Genomic DNA, 26,101 nt, shown 5'->3' with positions numbered 1-26,101 from the left:
CTAGAAGCTTAAACTAAATTCTTCTTCAACACAACGAGATAAACTTTCATCCCCATTTTTTGTGACACCGGCTGAATCGAAATTATAATTAAGTCGTTGGGATTTGAGGGGAGGAGGGGGACGATCTCTTCTTGGTTCAATTCGACATCAAAGATGAAAAAATCTCTTTTGTTCTTCCTTAAGGTAAATCTAAAAAATTTCAAACTTTGATAATTTTCGTTCATTGGGGTTTCACTTTTCAAGTTTAATTGAAGTTATTTTCCAAGTTTTGGTTTCCCAAAACCCAGTTCATCAAAATTGTTGCCTAATTTCTTGAGTGTTTGGAAAGAAAACTGATTTTAAGATTACTAAATTTGAATAGAAACTAAAACCAAAAAGTTGAGCAAAGGTTGTCATTTAGGGATTGTTCTTAAAAGCTTTTCTATTTTGGCGGGGAAAATTTTTGAGCATTTGGTATAAATTTGGGTTCCCTCTCTCCACCAACCGGTATTGAATGTTTTATTTCGCTATGGACTTTGATTGTTCGATTTGGGGTTTCTCTGAACTCAAAGGTGTTCATTTAAATGTAATCGCGGTTGTTGGTAATTTTGGTGAAAAACTCAATCTTTGTTCTTTTACTTGTTGTTTATGTTCGGATTTAAATGTAATGTATCAAACACTTCATTTTCTTTGTACACATATTCTTAAAGCTCTCTATTTACGTACTCTAAAAGCTCTTTACTTACAGTCAAAGAACTTGCTAAAACATTTTGGTTAAATACACTAGTCCACTCAAAATCAACAATTGAACAATGCTCAAATTCTGATTGTTGCAATGCAATGTTTGGTTACACTTTCTACACTGACCTCAAAGTCTCCGAAGTCGTTGCCTTTTTCCGAATCGACCTAATATCTTTTTTAACTACCAATGCAAATGGTATCTCATATGTTGAATGCCTTATCATTCCTTCCCATCTCTTTTTAATGATCCCTATTACCTGTTCTTGGGTAGATGGTATCCATAAATCTGTTTCTACGCATTTTAAAACATGCCCTTCGGATATACAATTTCATCTATTGCTGGCTTGGTATTCTCTAACTGGTCTTGTTTATTTCTTTTGATCGGTTTAGAGATGCTAAATCGATACGGATCCCATCAGACTTGATTGTTGGGGAGAGTTTAGTTGTTTTATTGTCTTGTACTTTTTATAACTCTACTCGATAATTTTCTCTGCGGTTGTTTTATTCATCAGATCTTGTTATGCCTATGGATTAGTTGGCAAGGTATTGCGAAAGAAGGTATTCTACTACGTTTCGATCTTATGAATATTAGTGCTATGGGTAGTATTGTTGTTAAGGCTGGTGATATTCTCATTGTTCCGCTACCTGGTAAGTTTAGCTCTTTTAGTATATATTGATTTTCGATAATGTGTGTATGCAGTTATCTTGGACTTCTAAAAGGGCCCAACTCTTAGGCTCCCAATATATTGGGTTAACCTTGAGTATTGTAACTTGGCATTGGAGCTATTCCCACCACGAGTATTAATTGTGACTGATTTTGTTGACTTTTATTGTTAAGGATGGTTAAATAGGTTTTCTAATGGATGATACCTCTACATCCTCTGTACGATGGATTGATTTGACCAATTCCATGACCTATTTAATTTAATAGTTCAATATTTGGTTAACTTCTTTACTAATCAATACTCCGTATACTGCCGGAAGTCTGTGAACATGCACTTCAACCAAGTAATTTGGGTTTAGGGTTCAGGTTAACAAAACTACTTGAATTGATATCATTATATCAGAAGTACAGAAAGCTAGAGATATTTTTTTTGTATGTGTATTTGAAATAAGAGTTATTTTACGACACAAAGGACCTTAACTTGATTTTTTATATATGCTGAACTTGATGAGGTTGTGTTTAAGCAATAGATAAAGGTACTTATATATGATTGGATTTGGAAGATCATAATTAGGGTGCTAATGTAAACATTCTTCCTTTGTCTAGCAGATGCCTGGGAAAACTCTTGGAGTTCTTTAACATTGACAAGTACAAGGAAATTCGTTGGAGCTTAAATTCGTGCTAGGTATAATCTCCTGGAGTTTTTCATACATTGACAAGCAACTAGCTAGTATTTAAAATTTACTTAGTTCTTTGAAGTTCACATCTTATTCTTTTAGTTGTGACCTTTGATATGTATTATGTATCATGTTTATCTTTTGTAGACACATGAGGTTGATATATGTCATATAGGCTAGAAAGGATATGATATTGTCAATGAATTACAAAATATTTCTGTTGCCCCCAATATTTAATAGATTTCAGATTTTCAATACATTGGTCCTTGTTTTCTAAGGATGAAGTTTTTATGAGTCTATTAAGATTATTTTTATTTTTATTTTTATTTTTATTTTCAATGAACATGAGTATACTAAGATGGGGTATAATAGCAGCACTGCATCTATGTAAGGTTATTGGTACATGGTGACTCTCAAAGTTGGCTTGTGTTACTGACCACATGAGGAGCATGTTTCAAAGTTGGTTATTGGCGACATGTTGTTTAGTGGTCGCATACTTGGCATAGGGGTTGATTTGTTCTGTGTTCATTGGGTTATAATTGCTACTCACACGTGGGTTGATTGCATTTTACTTTTGTGTTTTGTGGTATGCATGCTAGTTTATTTTGATACATTGAATTTCCTAAATAAATGGTTTCTCTTGTGAGAATTTACATTAAAAAACAAGGACCTTACTTTAAAACAACTTGATTGTGAGAATGTACATTGACGAATCATTTTTTTTTCTTTTCCCCGGTCATTCTTTGCAACAACTATTTTGGAATTTATTCAATTAAATAAGAATTTTTTGTATGCTGTGAAGGTTAGTTTCCCATATGGAAGTGATGATGGTGGGAAGCATGAAGTGCCTGAAGAATATAAAAGGTTAGACTTGCCTTAACGGTATAGTGAAGGCCAGATGATGAAGATCGGTGTGTTGAAGTCCATGTTCTTATTTTAGAGTAAAACGTAACTTATATTTTCTTTTTTTTTCAATTGAACAACTTGTATTTCTCCTTATTAACTATTTTTTAATAATTGTTGATAATTGTGTAATAAAGAATCTGTAGAAAGTTTTGTGGACAATTGGTGGTTGTTTAATTATAAAAAAATGTGTAGAAACAGGTTGAAATGTGACATTGGCCCTAAATTTTTTTTAATAAAAAAAAGTCTTTTCCCACACATCGAGCAAAGGCTAATATTGTCGCGATCGTGGGCAAAACCAGCATTTCCCCGGACTAGGTCGCCGCTGACTTCCACGGACTTAGACCGACGCAATGACCGTGGCTATTGGTTGGCTTTTGCCACGGTCATGACTGTGGGCACACTATTACCGACGCACAAAAAGCCCACGGTCGTGTGACGGATGTTAACCGTGGGTAAAAGTTTTTTGCCACGGTTTTGGGCCGTGGCTAATAACCTGTTTTCTTGTAGTGACAATACATTCTCTCAAACTTCAAACCAACATCTACAGTACCAACAATATTTCTTCCCAGAATTGTGCATATACCTACTAACAACACTAACAATTTGTGAAATGTTTGGCCTAGTACATACCATCGCATACATCAAACTATCAACAACACTAGCATATGGAACATGAGTCATGTACTCACGTTCCTCATCGAAACTCAAAGGCATAGTAGCACTAAGTTTAAAATGAGGGGCAAGAGGAGTACTCACAGACTTAGTGTTCTCATCAATACCAAACTTCTGTAGTACCTTCTTCAAATATGTCTTTTGAGACAACCAAACTCTGCACTTTGCTCTATCTCTCTGAACATCCATGCCAAGAATTTTCTTAGCTTCACTCAAGTCCTTCATCTCAAACTCTGAGGACAAAAGTTATTTTAACTCATCAATCTCAGTCTTGCTTCTTGAGGCTATAAACATATCATTAGCATACAAGAGTTGCTAAAGTAAACGTAATGATCATAATGACTTCTTGTGTATTTAAGTCCTAGCATAAACCGATCAAACCGCTTGTACCATTGCCTGGGAGATTGTTTCAAACCATATAGCGATTTTTTCAGTTTACACACCAAATCCTCATTTTCTGCAACTTTAAATCCACTCGCTTGAGTCATATAGATATCTTCTTCTAAATCACCATATAAAAAAAAGTTTTACATTGAGATGGGCGAGCTCTAAATCATACTGAGCTGTCAAGGCCAAAAAGATGCGTATGGAGGAGTGCTTCACAACTGGAGAAAACACCTCATTATAATCAATCTCCTCCCTTTGAGCATAGCCTTTAGCTACCCATCTTGCCTTGTAACGTAACTCATCACTTAGAGATCCTTCTTTCAATGCAAACACTGCACCCATTTCCTGCCAATCGCCCTCTTGCCCTTAGGTAACTTTACAAACACCCAAGTATCATTCTTATGAAGAGATTGCATCTCCTCATCCATAGCTATCTTCCACCTTTCTGACTGCGAGCACTGGATTGCTCCATAATATGAGGAAGGAGCGTCTTCGCCAAGGCTTTCAATAATGGAAAGTGGATAGATAACATAATCGTTTAGCCAATACAATGGGAGAACATTCCTCTTAGATTTACCAGTTGCAATAGGCTCATGAACCGGAGCCAAATGACCAACATTAATTTGCTTCTCTAATGGAGTCACATTCTCTACATCATTATTTATTCCATCACCTGTATTCACTACTTCTGTGTCTTCAACTAGAACATCAACTGACTGACTACCCATGGTTGCCATTTACTAGATACAGAACCATCTGAACTAGGTGAAGACGCATCAATCTCCACCTGCTGCAATACCTCTTTGGCCATACTCTCCACCTGCTGAGTGTCAGCAGACTTCAACATTGAAGCCTCATCAAATGTCACATCTCTGCTCAAGACAAACTTCTTATCTTGCGGATCCCATAACTTATAGTCTTTAACTCCACCTTTCAGACCCACAAAGATAGCTTTCTTTGCTCTAGGATCCAACTTGCTCTCTTTGACATGAAAGTAAGCAGGACACCTAAACACGCGAAGGGAATCATAATCTTGAGCAGGTTTACCAGATCAAACCTCCATAGGAGTTTTATCTCCAATTGCAAACGAAGGCAACGTGTTAATAAGGTAGCATGCATAAGTCAAAGCCTCATCCCAAAACGTTTTGCCCAATCCAACATTGAACAATATACACTGCACCTTTTCTATTATAATACGGTTCATGCACTTAGCTACCCCATTCTGTTGCGGCGTACTTATCACTGTGAGCCAATTAGGATGGGGAAATTAGGGTCTCCCCCCTAAGTACACACAAAAAAAAGAAGTTAACTTGGGTTGATCATTTTTTTTTTGTGTATTTGGGGGAGAGACCCTAATTTCCCATCTAGGGGGGGATCCTAATTGGCTCATCTAGTGGGGGTAATATTCTGTAATGACCTAGAATTTTACGTAAGGACAATCCGATCATTTCACGTGTTATAATTGGTGTAGACTGATGTGGGTGACGAGTGTTGGTATCTGTTTTATTTAAGTATTCTAGTAATTACAATTTTTGGTATGGGTGTTTGACGCGGTAAATTCCAAAGTTAATGCAAATTTATTGTTGTTACCATTAAAATGGAACCGGTCAATTACTAGATATATGGCGGGGTTTAACGTTTATCATTGGTGGGGTAGTAACGTATATTATTGGTAGACTTTGATGATTATGGGCTTTTCATTGATGGTTATTTTTATATTGGGTCTGGTTATTGTATTGGGTTTGTTATTTTGTTGGGCCGTTATATTATATTGGGCTTGCTCTATAATTATTGGGTTTACTATATTATTGGTCCACTAACATAAAAGGTGGCCCAATAATATATTGTTAGCAAGTCAAGGGTGGGTTCTGATTCTAACTTTGACAATATATTGTTAGCCTTATTTAGATATCCTATACTATCATTAAACCTGTTCAAAACATAGCAATCAAATCCCATCAAATATAAAGTCATGGCCAGCGGTAAAGACGACAAACATGAATCATTTTCACTATTAACTGAAGTTTAGAACCAAATTATGTGTACTTGTGATGCCTTCTATGAGAGGAAAATGTCAATATCTAGTACTAAAAATCTTAAGCCCGAAGAGAAAATAAGGCGTGGAATGCTCTAATTTCTAGCTATGTTCAAAACGGTTTTTTTGAGGATAGCATACAACTCCTACGGGACATGAAGCATGCCGGCTTAAACGTAGACGTAGTTACATATAGTGAGGTTGTTTCTTCTCTTGCTCAATATACTATGTCTAGTGATGTCGTGAGCATTTTCATTGACATGTTGGATTTGGGCTTGAAGCCAGATGTCATAACCTTAGTGTCCTCCCTGCCTGCAATATCTTTAGTGTAACTTGATAATTGTAAAGAAATTATACAAAAATCCATGGCTACTCCTACAGGAACATATTGGAATCTGAAAGAAGGATTAGAAATGCTCTTGTATCTGTTTACACCAAATGTGATTCAATTCAATATGTTGCTCTGTTTTCGAAGATACTACATACCGAGATGTGATTTTTTGGAGCTCAATGGTTGTAGGATACGTTCAGAATGACTATTTTTAAGAAGCACATGGAACATTTAGGGAGATGATTACTCATGAAATTCAACCAAATCCTATCTCAAAGACCATTATTTCATAAAAGCAATCACCAATCGAAAAATCTAAAAAGTCAATGGTCGTGTAAAAGCAATCAGCCCAATCAACCATCTCCCCTTAAATAAAACTAAAGAGGATTGAAAACTTCATAAAAGTTCTTTAGTGAAATTTTCTCTTTTGATGGTTTCTTATTGATGTAGACTAATAAGAGGAGCGAAATAAAGAGCATGTGGCTCGACATTTAGTCATTCTTTCGGAGAAGGAGATTTTACACTAACAGGACATGATTAGAGCACTGGGGGGAAAGCCCTTGGAAGTCAGATGAGCAGACAAACTACGATAGGTTCAAGGATGGATTTATTGTGGAAGAGAATAGTGTAGAAACCACAGAGGTTGAAAATGCAAACGATGAATCGTCACTGGCCTCTTAAACCACAGTTTGTGTTTTGTATGTGAAATAGGGATTTTCATCATCCCATGTAGGCATCTGTACAATTTAACATGTTTTCCATAAGAGTACTACTGCAAAACGTTTGTTGTTGTCGTGATTTGATATCTTGGTAATCAAACCCTCAGTACAGAATTTTTTTTTCTCCTCTTGTATTATTATTATTATTATTTTTTGCTAAATCTCCAGTATTAATTCATGTACATGTATAGTCTTTTTCACAGGACTAAGGGTCTTTGTAGCAAAAGGGCATGTAGAAAAGTTCTTACTTGCTACTATTGTGTTTATTAGGTGTGTGTTGGGGAACCCTAATTTCCCATGTAGTTGGGGGTAATACTCGCTCGTTGACCCTAAAAAAAAATCATATTATACTCTGACTACATTTTGGGAGAACATGGAGAGGAAATCCTCACTTTCATTGATTCCTTTATGGGGAAAATACTAGCTTGCTATGCTTTATACATCTATGTGTTTGTCTTGTACGAGTTTGGTTTCTTTTAGAGATATATTAGTTATATCTTAAGGCGCAGATGATGCTTGTGCAGTTTGCAGTTGGTCTGTTGCCACTGTAGCTAACGAGTTTTTGTCTGTATGGTAAGAGAGTTATGGAATTGATGAAAATCTTAGTGATGCTTACAAATGATGAAGATCTTTGTTCATGGGCAACTGATATTGAGCTGGTTGGAATAGTTGCAATGGTTGGTTCGAAGGATGGGAATAGAACCAAATCAACCAATGTTACCTTCCATCCAAGCTCCATAATTCACCATTCATAGCCTCTTAAACTTAAGTTTTAAGCATTCAGAGCCTCAAAACTTGTTTGTTTTTTTTAAGTAGTTTAAGCATTCAACACCAAAGTTTCTCCTGAGTGCTGAATTCTAATACTTGAAACGAGGAAGTCTTTTCTTGCCCTTTCTTAAGAACCCAATCTCAAGAACCCATCTATTTTCTTATCTTGACCTTTATGGCTTCAAAATAGGTTCTTAAAAATTTGATGCTGGTATCACAGGTTTTTTCATTTTTTTGGGCGAATGATATCCACTTTGTTAAAAATAGAATTACATATATATTTTCTAAAAGTAACCAAAATATGAAAATAAACCGTTAAAATATATTTGTGAAAGCATATTTTAAATAAATTTATTTATCATTTTATTTCTTCGATAATCCATCTCCCCTCCTCAAATATAATATATATTTTGTTTTACAAAAAATCAAGTTAGTGTTTACAATAGATATCATAAGTAAAATTGTACGAATCGTTATTCTAACATAAAACAAACATGTTTTTCAGAATTTAGCCATCAACATTTAGCACTCAGAGAATGGGCCATTTAGCATTCAGCATCCTACAAGAACCTGCCGCACGTGGGCACAGAGAATGGGCCATTTATCGTTTTTTTAAATGCAACGTGGGCACGTGTTAATTATTATCAAGAAAAAGGATTGAATTTGAATAATGTCCTCAACGTCCCCATTTCCCACCATTACTACAACTCCCGCCACTGTTACTTCATCATCTAAACCACCACCACCTTCTTCCCTTTCCTATAAACTCGCATTCCACCTCGATAAATCAAAATCCATCCACCACATTCTCCAAATCCACGCTGTCATTCTTAAAAACGGATTAGAGGAACACCCAATCTTAAACTTCAAGCTCCAACGCTCTTACTCTTTTCATAACCGCCTTGATTACTCTCGCACTCTTTTCGACGCCTTCGATAATCCCAATGTATTTTTTTGGACTTCCCTAATACATGGTCACACTCTTAATGGTCTTTACAATGATGCCCTTTCTTTATATTCACAAATGCTCAGTTATGGGGTTGAGCCTAATCAGTTCACATTCTCTTCTGTATTGAAATCATGCTCTCTTGAACCTGGAAAAGTGATACATTCCCAAATTTTGAAGTTGGGATTTGTTTCTGATGTTTATGTAAGAACTGGGCTATTGGATGTTTATGCAAGAGGTGGGGATGTTGTTTCGGCGCGGCAATTGTTTGATACTATGCCTGAAAAGAGTGTGGTTTCATTGACCGCGATGATTACTTGTTATGTAAAGCATGGGAATGTTGATGAAGCTAGAGTGATTTTTAATAGTATGGATGAGAGAGATGTTGTTTGTTGGAATGTTATGATTGATGGGTATACTCAACATGCGAGGCCGAGTGAGTCTTTGGGGCTTTTTAGGAAAATGTTGTCTGCGAAAGTGAAACCTAATGAAATCACTGTTCTGTCTGTATTATCTGCTTGTGGGCAGCTCGGTGCGCTGGAGTCTGGTAAGTGGATGCATTCTTATATAAAGAATAATGGGATTCAGATTAATGTTCATGTCGGTACTGCATTGGTTGATATGTATTGTAAATCTGGGAGTTTGGAGGATGCGAGGTTGGTATTTGATGGGATTAAGGATAAGGATGTGGTTGCTTGGAATTCTATGATTGTTGGTTACGCAATGCATGGGCATAGCCAAGATGCATTGGAACTGTTTTCTCGAATGCTTGCTTTGAGACACCAACCCACAGATATTACTTTCATCGGTGTCCTTAGTGCTTGCAGTCATGCTGGTTTGGTGGTTGATGGTCGGCGCTTCTTCAACTCAATGAAGGAAGCATATGGAATCGAACCCAAAGTTGAGCATTATGGATGTATGGTTGATCTTCTTGGCCGTGCTGGGTTCTTGGACGAGGCATACGAGCTTGTCAAGTGCATGAAAATGGATCCTGATCCTGTTTTATGGGGCACTTTACTAGCATCTTGCAGGTTGCATGGTAACATGGCTCTGGGGGAACACATCGCTGAGTTTCTCGTCAACAACGGTTTGGCCAACTCAGGAACTTATATTCTCCTCTCAAATATCTATGCTGCCGCAGGAAATTGGGATGGGGTTGCAAGAATGAGAACTCTGATGAAAGATAGTGGGATACAGAAGGAGCCAGGTTGCAGTTCAATTGAAGTGCATAACAAGGTGCATGAGTTCCTTGTTGGGGACTTGAAGCACCCAAAGAGCAAAGACATTTATGTGATGTTGGAGGAGTTATACAGCCGGCTGAAGGCTGATGGCTACACTCCTCAGACTGATCTTGTGTTGCATGATATTGGAGAAACCGAGAAAGAAGAGTCCCTTGGAGTTCACAGTGAAAAGCTTGCTATTGCCTTTGGTCTAATCAGCACTCAACCAGGAACAACAATAAAAATTGTAAAGAATCTCCGGGTTTGCTCAGACTGCCACACTGTAACCAAGCTGATTTCTAAGATTACAGGGCGTAAGATTGTTGTGAGGGATAGAAACCGGTTCCACCATTTTGTTGATGGATCATGTTCTTGTGGGGATTACTGGTAAAATGTATTATTTGCTTGTCTAGCTGTGGAAATTTGTGCACAAATCACTAAAGCACTTGTCTTGCTGTTCTTCTCATTGTCTTTACACCTGTATAACCCTTACTACAATATCTATTACCTTTGTAAATTTGTCTCTCTTTGTTTTCTATTCCAATCCTAGTAAATAAGTAATGCAGAACAACTGTGCGCACAGAGATTGTCATGTTCTTGCATAGCATTGTTGAGGAGAATTTCATTTTGTTCCACACAGGGTCGTAGACCCTGGCTGAGAAGTCTCATGCTACACAATGTTTAATTGCCAGGTGAGGTTTATTCTATGGTTTGGGGTTGGTTAAGTTTATTGCACTGTTTCAAGAGAATTAACATAGAATTCAATTGCTGCCAGGGTTTAAAATTTGTTCGTGGTGTTTATCTTCAAGGTTCAGTTGATAAAAGATGTGGTTGGCATCCACTTTCTCAAAAAATAAGGTCAGCTACATATTCTGAACTTTTCTTAAATGTACGTTAATTTTTCCTTCTAATGTTTTTCCCTGAAAAGATGATTTTTGAGATTCTAATTGTAGCGATCGAATTTTTTTGTCTAATTGTTGGGCTTTTAGTGACATATGATATCAGTGGAAGTGTGTGTCAAAAGTGAACGAAATTAGGTATCTGTAAACTACTGTAGATTGACGTATTTAGTTCATTCAGGCGATCAGCACCAGCAAACTGTTCATAGTATAGATTGTAAATGGCGATATAAGATGCTAGACATACACAATGGATAAGGTTAACTTTGGTGGACTTCTATAGAATGGATGTTGATCGACTTGCAGGGTGCGCCAGGGTTGAGCAAAATGGTAAAAAATAGAGCGGGAAAAAGATCCTCGCACAGCGAGTGGCAGAGTTTAGAAAAATGCTCAAAGACTTATTGCTTAGCTAGATGGTATGAAGTTTTATTCGACATGAAGTGTCAAATATACTTCTGGATCAAATGGTAAAAGCTTCAAATCTAGTGTTCCTGCCATTGCCAATGTGACTGATGCAAAGTCAAACTCAAAAAAGAAAAGGAAAAAAAACAGAACGGCGACAATAGCAGCAAAATAGAAGAACTATATATGGCAACAACTGATGCACGTATTCTCCATTTCGGAGTCCAGGCCACTTTTATACGAGATCGTTACATATACTTCTCTATTCCTCACCGTTTGACATGTTCTTGCTAACGGAAGTGTATAATCTGGAAAATGAAATTCAAATGTTAGGAAATTAGTAACAAAGTTTTAATACGTTGTTTTACAATCGCCTGAAAGAGAGACATGCGTTGCTTTACAATCGATTTGTGGAGTTGGGAATAGCAGTGATTGTTGGATTGCTATAATTTCCAAGTACAAAGACTTGGAACAACAAAGTCACTCTGTCATTTTGATGATAATTGAACGATTTTGTTATTTAGGAGTGATTAACGACTGTTGTGCTTAGAGTAACGTTCAATGTATCTCCCACTACATAAGCTATAAGGATGAGAAAGTCCTTAGGATGTAGTAGATTGGATTGGCCATGGTTGACATGTCGTGTAATACTGCGTGGATTCACATGTGAAGTACGTAAAGAACCATCGGTCAGTACTTAGTTTAAATTGATGCAAAGAGAACGCATGGCTCAACAGTTTTTAAAATTTGTTTTCACGGTTGGTAAGCGACTAAGCGCTCAACGAGACTAAAAGTAGCCCAGTGAACGAAACAAAGTTAATTTCAGAGTCACTACTCATCTACAGAGCTCCAAAAGGTGACCATATTTGAGTAGCAATTGGTCGCATCATTTGAGTCAGATGCCATTGTATGCATATTACCAATGTAATGTACTTCATAGAATTATAGGTGAGAAAGGAGGTGCAATAGAGATTTGCGTGGTCTATACATGGCCTCTAAAGGTTTGGCCTTAGCCCTAATGCCTTGTTCCCTAACACTCATATCCACCATATCTCCCCCAATTCGTTCCCAATCGAAGAACTGAATCAAGACACCCAATGTCAATCCCAGCATCCTCAATGCCAAGCCTTCTCCGGGACACGCCCTCCTTCCTAGACCAAATGCAATCCAATTAACTCCATTTTCCCCATTGCCTTTTTCAAATCTATCTGGCTTGAATTTCATCGGTTCTGGCCACACATTGGGGTCGCTGTGAAGAGCCAATTGGTTCACTAATAACATCGTACCTTTGGGGATGTCAAAACCTCCTATCGTACAGTCTTCCATTGATTCATGTGGAGGTATAAATGGACCTATAGGGCGCAGTCGAAGTGTTTCACTGATAATACTATGGAGATATGGGAGCTTGCCAAAATCAGATTCATTCAGCAATCTGTCATACCCTACAATAGAATCAATCTCGTTTCTTGCTTTATTTAGGACTTCGGGATGATTAAGAAGAAACGACATTGCCCATTCCATGGTTGTTGTTGATGTTTCCGTTCCGGCATTCAACACCACCTGATTATACATTTGCAAAAAGTAGTAAATATTGTATGATTACGTCAGGAAGGGGCAAATAATGAGATGCAGAACTGAAATAAGATTTTAGACTAACGTCTGTATTTCTGTAAACTCTACCAAGTGATAAAAGCAATATAATGTTTCGGATATTTTGCTTGTGAGAAAGAGAGACTATCTTACTTACCAGAATAATGCCTTTGATAATGTCATCTGTATAGCATTCAGGTTCGGTTTCTTGAAGAGACAATAGTACTTCAATTATTGTTCTTTTACTCTCCTTTTCATCTTTCGTAATTTCTCTGGTAGTATTAGTATTAAATGAAGACGATGAACTAGACCTTTTAAATCGTAGATCGTCGATTATATCTTGCATGTATTTGTCTCTCTTTGTGAAAAATTCCGACTTACTACTTTTTATTCCTCCAATGATCAATCCACTTCATAAACGGGAAAAAGTCTCCCGCTGCAAACACCTGTTTGGGGAAAAATCTACTACTTAACTCATCCAGCTTGTCTTCAGCCTTCTCTGGGTCCACCATCTCTTCCTCTCCAAAACATGGTTTCATCCCAAGTATTCTCATCAAAATGTTAAATATGAGCTTTTTAAATATCGAATTTAACTCCACATTTTCAAACTCACCATCACAACTCTTACACATCCCTCGTATTACAGACCAAACTTCTTCCCGACGGATACTGGATGATATGTCGAGGCAGTTCGTAGAGAAAATTTCAGAAGCAGTAAATCGGCGTAGATTGCGCCACAAATCGCCGTATGGAGCCATAGGAATAGCAGAGTATTTGCTAAGGATTTCCCCAAGGATTAAGCGAGGACGACTTGCGAAGATGATGTCTTTCCTGGTGAAGCATTCTTTGATAGCTGTGGGAGAGCAGAGAACTAGGACAGGTCGAGATCCAAACCAAAGAAATAGGATCTGACCGTACTGTCGTAAAAGACTATCTACCGCTATGTGTATTGGTTTTCCGAGGAGATGGAAATGACCAATTACAGGAAGACTACGGGGGCTTGGAGGTAGGTTCTTAGGATGATGCTTTATATGCAATACTTTTTTGGAAAGAAAGAAAATTACTAGAACTAAAGCTACTATTTTTCCATATTTCCCTCCGCGTGAGAATTTGGGTTGCTTGCTGTACGTTAATGATGGAGTTGGTTTATTTGTAGATGTCAAGTAAACTGTAAACATCACTTGAAATCCTATTTTATTCCAAAACAGGATAGGAGTTCATTTGCCTATAACCTATCACAGAAAAATAGACGTCAAAACAGTATGCAATTTTATGAAGGATATAATTATAGAATTTGGACAATGTAGCAGGAAACCTCTTAAGGAAATATGGTTCATACATACAGTTTATCGGATCGGAGTCATACTGAAATAAACAATGCTTTATGCATTCATCTTCTGAGAACATATTGTATATTTGTAAAAAAAAAAAGGTAACAGCTAACCAAATCTCAGCTCTATATTCTATATTTTCATAAAAATATATAAAAATAAATCTCAGCTCTAGAATTTAGAAAATTGATAGGAAAATGCACAGTGCAACATATGAGAGCCAATGAGACAGAAATGGAATTCATTACGGTAGAAATCTTCAACTACTACGCTAATTTCAACATATTTTATCCACAAATTAAATTATATCACCATTCTCTTATTAAATTTTAGCTCCATTCGACATAGTTTCATTGACATTTAGATTAAACTCATCATCGTGTACATAATCACATATGCCATCAACTGATTTGAACAGCAAACTTCGACCGACAGAGTATGATATATAATATGTAGATCAGTAATACGAAAACTGCAAAAGTATTTATTTAAACACTTCAATCGTATCACGAAACAAAATATCATAATATAATTACGTATGTGACATATAACCTGAACATTTTCTCCTTCAAGATGACTTGTGATAGATACAGTAACCCAACATTGACTAGTTTTAATACTTTATGCATATCAAATCACAAATGTTTATGGTAATAATTACTATTATTATAAGGCGTTTGGCACACACATTACCGAGCTGATTATTAATTGGAGAAGAAATCAGCACACCTAAGAGCATTCCCAATGTAGTTGACTATTATTCACCTCCACATAGGCAGTATTTCTCTCTTTTTCACTGTTTTGGTAAAAAACAAAGTGAAACTGCCCAATGCAAAAGTGAATAGACGGGATGTTAGATTACGTCTGAATGATCGAAAAAACGTTCCGGACGGAATAAAACATCCCGCCTGAAATTAAAAAAAATCAGAAAAAAATCGGAAAATCATGCGAGACGGAATGAAACACCCATTTTTTTTAAAAAAAAAAAAAAACACACACAATATGGAATTCAACATCCCGTCCGAAGTTCACAACTCAGCCACTATCTCGGTTGAAGGTTTCACCTTTGTTTTCCATATTCACATTTGCATTGGACAAAGATTTTGAACAAAAGAGAGGTGAATAAAGTCACAAACCCACCATATCTACTTGCATTGGGAATGCTCTAATTAGAGAGGATCATCTGCAATTTTCTTTTCTTCAATTTTTCGCTGTCTTCTACTTTTTCTTTTTTCCTTCATTTCATATATGATAACAATGAGAATTTCTTCCCGCCACACGAAAAAAAAAGGTTTGGGGCCTAGTTCAAATATTATTGTTGTGTGTGAGTCGTGCGCCCTGCAGATAGTGTGGGATACTTTCTCTATACAATACTTTGGGCTAAGGTAAATGAACTGTCTGGATATTTTAGACTTTAATATTTTATGTTGCGATATGTTGAAAAATATAGTACGAAATTTGATTTGATAAAATAGCTTTTAAGAAAAATCACAATCAAACATGTTTATTCAAAAACTATTTTTAGAATAAATATTTTTTCATAAAAATATTTTTTAAGAAAAAATAAGACACAAACACCCACTAATACTTAAAAACAAGACAATGAGAATAACACATTAATTAACTACTAAATTCTAACAGACAAGAGTACACAGTGAATAAAAAATAGCAAAAGAGACGACACTGCCCTTATTGGGGAATATCAACAAACACTCAGCGAGCAAAAAGAAAAGAAAAGATCAGTTAGAGCAGACTTTTTTGAGTTTGTCAGCAGCAGATTTGTCCACCGAATACTGCAACCGCAATGAAAACAAGTTAGCGCTGAATACCGTAAAGAAAATGAAAATGTATGTGTGTGTGTGAGAGAGAGAAAGAGAGGGGATGAGTGTGTGTGGACCTTATGTAGGACCCAAGTGGAATGAACGTAGGCTCTATCGAAGAGTTCAACGAGGGCTTTGGGATCGTTGGAATCGAGTTCTCTGTAGTTGACGAAATTCTCTCTTGCATACTTGGCGTAGTAAGGTCTACTTTCCTTTGGCAATTTTCTCACTAACCTTAGCACCTCTCCGTACACACTCAACGCTCTCTTCATTTCTTTAGCTGCCGCGAAACAATTGAGTGTGTGTTCTTTTATTTGGTTTGACTTTGATAAATATCCGTGGAGCTATAGAACAGTGGGGGCCTGACCGTAGCATAGCACTTAGTTAGACTAAAATACGATCTTATCTTATTATTTAAGAGCACTTCTTCAGTTAGACTAAAATACGATCTTATCTTATTATTTAATTATAAATTTTCTTTTGAAAAAAAATTTGATCACTACAATTGGACTAAAATTAAAAAACTTTGAAAAAAATTCAAAATGTTCATATAAAAGATTAGACAAACCACGTAACCATGTTTAGTTAAAAAATTCAAATACTATGTTCTATTAATAGGAAAGTGATTGACAATTTCAAAACTGTGAATGTTTTAAAAGAAAAGGCTAATGCTAACTCCGAATCTGAAATATTACTAAGTGAAATGGCAAGAGAGAAATCGAAGTGATTTTCACATGGGGATCTCAGATTACATCAAAATTCTCTTTTAAAGTAAGCTATGGTTACTATGGAACTGTCTATGCAATTTCCTAATGGCATGCAAGTAGCAGTTAAGGTTCTGACACAGGGCCGGCTCTGAGTTCCTGGGGGCCCAAGGCAAGCCTAAAAAATGGGGCCTATTCAAACAAAGCTATTTTTGTTTTGTTTTTTTTTGTTGTATTGCCACAAGCTGTTGTGTTTGGTTTAGTGGGTTTTGAGCTTTCCACTGTACTTTGAGGAGCAGGGTTCACACTAGTTTTTAAGAATCTAATGAAGATGTATTTGATTATTGGGCTTGGACCATGTATGTAGGTTTAGAATCTAAAGAATGAGGAAAATTATTGGGCTTAGACTATGTAAGTTATTGGCTTGGGCTAGTATGACGGTTTAGACATATAAATAGTCTTTATTGTCTTTTTGGGGGCCCTTTTCCTGGACTCATTTGTTTTTTTTTTAATTTTTTTTATTCAGAAATGAAAAAATTCAATTGATTTCATCATTACTCATTTGTTTCTTTTTTTTCCGGATAATTCTATAATTCAAGCCTTTCAAAATATTATATTTTCTGATATAGTTTCCAAACTATGTTAGAACAATATACTTAAAAGTCCCACCTATTAAATTTAAGAATTCCAAAAAACATATTAACAAAATAAGTCTAAAACAACCAAACATCAGACTAAAATCAAATTAGTTGTACATCAACCTCGTTTTTTCTCCATTTCTATTTTTTTTTTAGTCTCTTATGTAATTTTATCATTAAATCATATCTCCACGTTATACCTGTAAAACATCATCCAAAAACATAATACATACAATAAACTAAGATGTATAACACTATTCAAAATTTTGACAGAGTCTCCTCTGTAATTTCAACATTAAATCATATTTCCACGTTATACCTGTAAAACACCATCCAAAAACATAATACATACAACAAACTAAGATGTTCAACATCATCTAAAATTGTGATAGAGCCTCCTCTGTAATTTCAACATTAAATCATATCTCCACGTCATATCTGCTTTCAACTTTTACAAAAAACTAAGATGTACAACACAATCTAAAAACAAAAGTACATAACAGTTTACATCCTACAAATTCAAAAAGATAATACATACAACAAAATATGCATAAGACTTTACAAATTATTTCATTACAGAGCTCTCACTCTGCAGCTGCACCTAAACATATGTAGCAAGTGTCAAAAAATGTTCTTCATGGTTGGTATTTGCCGAGTCCCTACACAGATTTAAAACAAAAAACAAAAAACATTAACTTTATCAAAGTAATAAAAAAAAAAGCATTCTTCAAGGTAATGACATAGACATTACTTCAAAACTAAAAACAAGATAATTATAGGCTTAACCGCATATGTAAAATTGAAATTAAGCAAATATAATATACATATTGCTTATCTAACTAGATAACAAGAAACATTGTAAGTGCAAACTATCAAAGTTGGTAAAACTTTTGGGTGATGATACTAGAGGTCTGGGGTTCGAACCCCACCACACCAATGAGTTACTGTTCTCGTTTAAAAATAGGCTTGCCAATAAAAAAAAAATAATAAGAAACATTAGGAAACACATTAGTAAGTGTAAAACTATGGAAAACCAATATGTGCCACCTCCCACTTAAGATCAGAAACATATTTTGTCTAACTTTAGGCATTAGTTTAAAGGTACATATAGATAAATCAACTATAAAATGCAATCACGAATTAACATACCGAGAATATAAACAAAATCTCAAGATAAGTGTAGTTTCAACTAATGCTTGTAATTGACATGTGGAGCAAACAACTCTCCTCTTGCAATCGGCCTTTAAGACCAGCACATCTTCCAATTCTTTGTAGTCTAAAGTAAACATAGGGCTAAATACTAGATCACACAACTTTCTGGTACGTGACAAAGCAACAAATGTCAAACCAAGGCTTTCTTTTTCACCAATATCTACCACAGCCTGACCAAGAGTGAGCCCCTGACTTTTATGAATTGTTATAGCCCAACACAAAACTAAAGGAATCTGAGTTCTTTGGCATGAAGTATTATTTATCTTCCAATGAGTTGTTTGTGGAGCAATTGGGATTATATTAGAATATGGACGGAACTTAGGACCACGATAGTTATCAAAGTCAACCATGACCACAAGAGAAATATCTTCTGGTGATTTGCAACCATTTGCATAGACAATGTCCACAATAATGCCTATTGCACCATTAACCAGACTATTGTGTGTGGCAAGGTTTGATCGAAGCATAACACGTGCACCACAGACTGATAAACACAAAACTTTTTCCAAGCCTTTCGCATCATTAGACAAAGCCCTAGAATCAGTATCACAATTATTTTTTGATACAATTCGAGCAACAGGTTTTCCAAGCTCAATTAGTCGATTGAGATTGTAATCATGTGCAGCTTGCTTGGTCGAAAATAGACGTAAAGCATATTTGAAGGTGTTAATTTCTTCCGCACTGAGCGAGGAAAAGTCTCTAGTCATAAATAATTTCCAGTCATTGATCGTGGATGTTCCATCACTGAGTCTCATCAATGCTTCCAGGAACAATGTTTGCCTATCCCCCGCTTGTCGAAATATATGAGACAACCGAACACATTTATCAAAAAAAGTGTACATAAGTCCACCATATAGTTGTTGAGGACTCCCACCTCCTTTATACAATGCCCTATCGCATACAGGAGGTAACTGACACATATCACCAACAAGGAGAATAGAGACATTACCAAATGGCTCATTAGGCCCAAAAATATCTCGACAATGACGGTCAATATTCGCAAGCATAAATGTTCCGACCATACTATATTCATCAATAATGATGAATTTGGTGTCTTTAAAGTCCTCTTGCATACGCTGACATTGATCACCTTCAAAAGATTTAATTTTTTTTGAAGCATTTCGTTCAATTCTTTGTTCAGTTTTGATGGCGAGTTCATGATGTATGGTTGCACCTCCAATATTAAAAGTAACGACTCTAGTTGGAGCCATGACACGTACTGCTTTGGCTGATCTAAAAAATCCAGTAATTGAATGCACAATTGCATTTATGAGAGTGGACTTCCCCGTGCCTGCGCCACCACAAACTATCATACGAATGCATGCTTGACATTCTAGTGCTCGAATAACCATATCATATGCCACTCTTTGTTCAAGAGATAGTTCATCAAGGGTTACAATAAGAGGTTCAATGTTAACTTCTTCTCCACCGCGCAAAGTATGTACAAATTTTCTTTCACTCTCCATGTTTGGATATCAATATAAACCTTCAGTCCAATTGTGTGAAGTATCAAAGTCTCGCCTTCCTAATTCGACATTCTCCCCAGGGACAAACAAGGGCCCCATTGCTACTGCCATCATCCATTCATCTCGAAACATGTCTTCCATATCATTCTCTATCTCAATATTATTTTCAAATTCTTCATCAACAGGTTCTAGAAGAATTATTGATTGGTGTTCTCCGAAGCCCAAGTCCATGTACCTTTCTGACCATAGTATGAAATCCCCTTTTGCGTCTTCCAGAGTCCGAAAAGGGTGATGAATCAAGACTTGTTGACGACAAAATGATTCCCATTTTTCAGTGTTTGGTAGGATGTCACCATCCAGTTGTGGAACGAAACGCACAATTGCACTAGCTCGAGAAGTGTGCCAACCCTTCTGATGAAAGTAATGTCTTTTTGTTATATCGAGGAGGGATTTATTTTCATAGCAAGGAGGTCCTTGCATATATCTTCCTACAAAGCTTGGGTCTATTCCAACAATCTCTTCATCTTCGTCCCTTCTTCTACGACATAAAGTTGATGTTAACATGCTCTTTTCACTTACATTTAAAAGGATAAACTTCCTTGATGATCGTACTAATGGGTACCCCATTAACAAATGACTTATTTCTTGAGCAGAAATATCTCTTTCGGATACACTTTTCATAAGCAATCGCTTGAAAGCAGATTTTGCATTCTGACATGGATTGACGAAGATTTTCAACAATTTCTCGTAAAGTTTCTGTGAAACTTTTTGATGCAGGCTCAGATTTTGAAGCATACTTAGCAATGTAATTTACTACAGATTGCACCGAAAGGACGGACGACCAATCAATGTTTGCACGCCATGTATGCAAAAAAATTCTATTATGGGAGCAGACTAACTCATCATTTTGACGCCCAATAAACCGGAACATATTACTGTTAGGCGGTTCTTCAACAATCTCCGACTGATCAAGTACATCAAATAGATATCTAAAGCGGCATCCCATCTCTTTCGTTGTTTTATGTAAACGTAAGCAATAGCTTCCACATATGCTGTGTCGCATGACCCAATTAACCAATAAAGCATAGTCATCTTCGTCTGTATCAAGATTCAACTCGAGTGGCAAAGTACGCGCACAAGGATGCTCTTGCATATTTCTATCCATGGTAGGATTTGGATTTACAATGGAAACAAGCCTATCAAAATATTCAATGACATTTGATCTAACCTCAGTGCTTGTACCTATCCCACTAACATCTGGAGCACCTCTTAACTAAAGAAATCAATGAATATGACCACTGCCACGATTCTGCCACTCAAACCGGTACCAATGATCAACCACAGAAAACTCGTTGCTTAAATATTCCTGAAAAAAATTGGATACCCTAGCCTGAAAGAACCATGCGACGACACTTGAATTTTCATTAACCAACCTTGCACGTCCCCTCCTTTTTTCTAAAGGAGACAACTTATAAGTTATATAATTCAACATGTCATACCTGTAAAGATCCTCAAATAATTCCTAATTCATAGTCAATATATATTAAAATGATGTACAATACCATCATTCAACATTAAAATGAGACAACCTTTCAAGTGCATTAGATGGGTCCAAAATGTGAAATAGTTCTGGCCATTGCATGTCAGCAGCACTGAGTGTGAAGAATATCGTTGGTGGGCCTAACTGTTTCACCATGGCTGTTAACTTTTTCAACCTTGTAAACCAAAAAGCACAAGTACCACGGATATTCCTTGCAAAGTAAGAAATGCGACTGACTAGTTGTTTGTCACCAGATGAAATCATATCTCGAATATCTTGTATTGACAACTCTGCATCTCCTAGATTCTTTCTCATGAAAACATCACCCAATGCAAGTGCACGCCACCTTGATAAAGAGTTACATGCAAAGTACCGAAATCTTGAATCTTTGGCAAAACGACCATCATCGTACTTCATCAAATATTGAAAGTATTGCAACGGGTTTACTTTTCTTTGACGAGCTTGCCTCAAATCAGCATTGCCATAAGGAAACAAAGTTGGAAAAGCCATAGTAATGTATCCGGGAGTTGAAAACTCATTAATGATCTCTGAGTGAAAGGCATATGCACATGTGTCTGATCTGCATTTGGAACTTGCAATGCCCTTAAGAGACATGCTTGTTGATTAGGTTGCGGTAGAATAGCAATAGTACCAGCAGCATGAAAATCATCAATGTGAAAATCTTGGTCCATTAGCTCAGGTGGTCCTTGAGACTCATCTACTTGCATATGCACTGTTTTGTCTCCATTGTTAAGATCTCCCAAATTTTCTCATGCACTTGGGATGTCTTCCGGTATCCCATCTACTGGAAGTCTTTCTAGAGTTCCGTCATCAATAATTATATCACCATAGTGCCTATGATATTTTTTCAACTAAACCAATGCTTCACGTACAAACTCGCGATGAACACAAAACTCCTTGCTTGTATGTGGCCCGCCCCTATTAACAACTAGTATTGCAGATAAATCAGCAGGCTTGTATGGCAAAACAGTTGCAATTGCGTTGACATCTTATGCAAAGTTTATCACATTACCACCATATTTGTATTGTTGACCTTTAACACGATATACAGACATCATTGGGTGCACCCTAGCAATAAGAATTCTTTCTAAATCAGTCAAACGAGCCAATTCTAGAGACACAATACCAGGATGCATTGAGTTATCCACACTGAACATCACACTGAACATGCTAGCTTGGTGGTTCCCTCGCTTATCTGACTTGCAAGAAGAACACATACTTGCAGAAAAATTCAAATAAGGGAATCTTCTTTGGCATCTAGAGTCTAGACAACTTAACCATAGACTTGCAAGAAGAATAAATACCTGCAGATATCTTCAAATCAAGGAATCTTAGTTTGCATTCTAGACAACTCAACCATACAATATTGTTACATGATTTTCGGAATACTTGTGCATTGGTAAGAGGTAAGCAATCATTCACAATTTGTGTTTGAATAGTCACTTCACATCTATTGTTATCTCCGATACTCGATTGTACATAGGATTGTGGTGTGGAACTCGTCCATGTCGAGCAACTATCCGGCGGGAAAGAGCAACTATTTTGCAAGAAAATCTTTGGTGAGCAATTTTGCGAAGAGCTGCCTTTCTATAAAACACGTGGTGTTATTAAACGACCCGTTCAGCGGTCTTGAATTTCAACTATTAGTCTTCGACGAGCTCTACGTAAAGCCAGCTTGAAACGATGTACCTCTGCCGTTTCATTTTGGTTGGACAAATTGCGTCGGGAGGTATCAATATCTCGGCACAAAGAACGCTGCTCAGTTGTCTGATTTGCCCGTGCTCGCTTTCGACGAGAGGTGTCAATATCTCGAATAACAGCACGTTGCTCATTTGTTAGTTTTGAACGTGCTCTTTTACGTCTAGCAGAATTTTCACCTCTTCTAATTTCCACTCTCTAACTTTGTAACAGACTTTGTTCTTGACCTGGTATCCTCTGAATAAACATAGAATTTTCAGGTTGAGTTGTATTTGTCATATTACGAATCCACTGTCTGAGGAGGACAATTTTCATCTAAATCATCAACCCTTTCCCCAATCCCATGCAAATAATTTGTATCACGATTTTCAACACTGTGATTACCTCCAGAAGTTTCTTGCTGATCTGATATCCTCTGAATAAGCCTAGAATTTTCAAGTTGAGCTGCCACCCTTATATTACGTATCCATTGCCTAAGCGGGCAATTTTCATCTAGATCATCCACCCTCTCCCTTTGCGAAGAGATTTCTTCATTATCTCCAACCCTTTGATTACCTCTAGAGGATTCTGGCCGATCATGTATCCTTTGAATATAAATAGAATTCTTAGGTTGAGCTCCATCTCTCTGATTACCACTAGAGGATTCCGGCTGATCATGTTTCCTTTGAAAAGGAGTATCTAGCATAATAAAGGAGACAAAAGAAGTACGTCTAGATCGAATTGCACGTCTTCGAGTGGTTGGATATGAAATTTCATCCACTAGACAGTTTAATATCCTGATATATGCTGAAAATTGGGCAAAAGAGTTACGTGGTCGACGATTATGAAGACGCAGCCGAGTAGTTGGTAGCACAGGGGCGTGAGTGTAGCATAGCACTTCGTTGGACTAAAATACGATCTTATCTTATTATTTATGCTATGCTTACGCCCCCATGTGTGACACTCAAAATGACATAAATGCCCCCACCTAATTAAAATTGAACATTTTCTTTTCGAAAAAAATAAGGACATTTGTGTAATTTTCAATTGTTTGACTTGAAAGTTAACAGTCAAACCAAGTTGACCGTGTGTTTAGAGGAGAGACCCTAATTGGGGAGGTAATACTAGTTAACCCTATAAAATATGGTCCATTATCCCAGTACCAGTAACTATTAATGCCAATGTTTTTAGAAAGAGAAAGTGTGAAACTGAGTACGCTAATATACCATTCCGTCTCTTTATTTTTCAAGTTTTGAAGTTCTCAAAGGCAACACCACCACTGCACGACACTATCACGGCTTACAAGAGCATCTCTTTTCTCCATCTCCTCGTGTGAATCAAATACACCCACATCTTCTTTCTCTGTCAAATTCTCAACCTATTAGTAACAAGAATAAGAACAAGCAAGTCTGGATCTAGTTCAACAATGAATCCTTCCAAATATTTTTTAAAATAAAATTAGGATACCACTACCACCACCATATTCAATAATAATTTAGTAATTGTTATTGAATATGGTAATTGTTACTACTTGCTGAAAGTGGAGGTGGTAACTGTTCTTGTGATGTTAATAATTTAGTTTCCTTATTTTAATGAATAGACAGATCCAACTTTGGAGTTTTATTAATTTTAATCTTATTTTGAGTTTTTGTGATATTTTTTATTGGATCGGATATTATCCAATATCTTAGTCGGACATTGGATTCGGATTCAGATACTATTGTTGTACATATGTGGGATTCGGATACATATCCATATCCAAATCTATCCGTCTGCACCCCTAAGATATGGGCAGTATGACATAGTTACAATATTTTGTGACATTTTTTTACTGTGACATCTCTAATGCGTGATCTACGATACTATGAACTCAATTGTTTGTGTCTATTTTGTTTCAATTTCCTTTTTCTTAGTGAGCAAAATTTTGAATTACTTATTGAAAGAGATAAAAGAAGATGTACAAGGGTACAAGGGTTACTTACAGTCGGTAACACTAGTTAACTAAACCCCTCTCTCTCTCTCTCATTGGTGATCCATGGGGTCTCAATCGTTACTTTGTAGACTGACTGCATGTTTAGCCGATTGATATGCAATGAAGTTAGCCTCTCTCTCTCTAAGCAGGAGTTAAGTTGCAGTAGTGATTGAGCCAAAAAAAAGTTCCATAAGAATTTTAGAATTTTCAATTGAACTGTTTTCGTAAGGACAATCTCTCATCTCTATAGTCTATAGTGGGTTTTAATACATTTCAATTTCACATATCACCTATTTAAACCATGCGTATATCACCTGTGCCTCATCTCACTGGAACAAACGTTCTGGGGGGTTATGTGGCCCAAAATGTTGTTTAGGAGATTTTTGTTTGTATGTCCGTTCTTAATTTCTATTCTCTTCTTCTTTGCTAGCTCCATTTTTCCATTTCATTTCCGATACTGGAAGACTGATATGGATTAATTTTTTCTCATGTGGCAAATCCAAAATTTTCAGTGTCAAATTATTATTTGATGGGGTGGAATCCCACTTAAGTTGAATGATGTGTTCGAATCTTGATAGACCATATGACAATGATCTAAGGCTCATATAAAAACTAAACATAACACGTGGCGCCTTTTGGCCCATTAAGATTTCTTGAATCTAATGGTTATTGTTTATCTTCTTCCTAATGAAATTACAACAGAAATCAGATTATATAAACACTCAACATCTAAAAAAAAGCTCAAATACCTAAAAAACAACGAAATTTCATAAACCCAATTGAA

The 26,101-nt window shown here is 36.5% G+C and overlaps 3 protein-coding genes, 1 long non-coding RNA gene and 1 pseudogene across 5 annotated transcripts; 2 read left to right on the top strand and 3 right to left on the bottom strand.

The window, feature by feature from the left end:
* Positions 1–8,491: 8,491 nt before the first annotated feature.
* LOC147520646 (Tetratricopeptide repeat (TPR)-like superfamily protein) lies at positions 8,492–10,581 on the top strand. The gene has a single exon (XM_086592176.1). The coding sequence runs from the start codon at positions 8,550–8,552 to the stop codon at positions 10,434–10,436; it is 1,887 nt and encodes a 628-aa protein (XP_086448302.1). The 5' UTR covers positions 8,492–8,549; the 3' UTR covers positions 10,437–10,581.
* A 16-nt stretch (positions 10,582–10,597) lies between these two features.
* Positions 10,598–11,383, top strand: LOC147520645 (uncharacterized). The gene is made up of 3 exons (XR_015212753.1): positions 10,598–10,737; positions 10,821–10,903; positions 11,251–11,383. It is a non-coding gene; the product is annotated as an uncharacterized LOC147520645 (long non-coding RNA).
* An 879-nt stretch (positions 11,384–12,262) lies between these two features.
* On the bottom strand, positions 12,263–14,253 carry LOC147520644 (cytochrome P450 81Q32 pseudogene; annotated as a pseudogene). The gene is made up of 2 exons (XR_015212752.1): positions 13,094–14,253; positions 12,263–12,906 (listed from the first exon to the last, which is right to left on the bottom strand). The product of XR_015212752.1 is annotated as a cytochrome P450 81Q32 pseudogene (transcript).
* A 1,617-nt stretch (positions 14,254–15,870) lies between these two features.
* On the bottom strand, positions 15,871–16,448 carry LOC147520643 (complex 1 protein, LYR family protein). Its single transcript, XM_086592178.1, has 2 exons — positions 16,165–16,448; positions 15,871–16,060 (listed from the first exon to the last, which is right to left on the bottom strand). The coding sequence occupies exons 1-2, from the start codon at positions 16,357–16,359 to the stop codon at positions 16,007–16,009; spliced, it is 249 nt and encodes an 82-aa protein (XP_086448304.1). The 5' UTR covers positions 16,360–16,448; the 3' UTR covers positions 15,871–16,006.
* Positions 16,449–18,562: 2,114 nt separating this feature from the next.
* On the bottom strand, positions 18,563–20,107 carry LOC147520642 (ATP-dependent DNA helicase PIF1-like). Its single transcript, XM_086594303.1, has one exon. It carries the CDS (start codon positions 20,105–20,107, stop codon positions 18,563–18,565), a length of 1,545 nt encoding a protein of 514 aa, XP_086450429.1.
* Positions 20,108–26,101: the final 5,994 nt, after the last annotated feature.

The sequence above is a fragment of the Coptis chinensis genome, chromosome 2 (genome assembly GCF_015680905.1).
Source record: "Coptis chinensis isolate HL-2020 chromosome 2, ASM1568090v1, whole genome shotgun sequence".
Taxonomy (NCBI): Eukaryota; Viridiplantae; Streptophyta; class Magnoliopsida; order Ranunculales; family Ranunculaceae; genus Coptis; species Coptis chinensis.
This window is presented reverse-complemented; position numbering and strand designations above follow the sequence as displayed.

Bases quoted from the DNA above. Each gene is read 5' to 3' on its own strand.
- LOC147520643 (XM_086592178.1), bottom strand. From the start codon at position 16,359: ATGAAGAGAGCGTTGAGTGTGTACGGAGAGGTGCTAAGGTTAGTGAGA. The intron at 16,061-16,164 runs GTCCACACACAC...TTGCGGTTGCAG, and splicing joins CCACTTGGGTCCTACATAAG to TATTCGGTGGACAAATCTGC.
- LOC147520642 (XM_086594303.1), bottom strand. From the start codon at position 20,107: ATGGAGAGTGAAAGAAAATTTGTACATACTTTGCGCGGTGGAGAAGAA.
- LOC147520646 (XM_086592176.1), top strand. From the start codon at position 8,550: ATGTCCTCAACGTCCCCATTTCCCACCATTACTACAACTCCCGCCACT.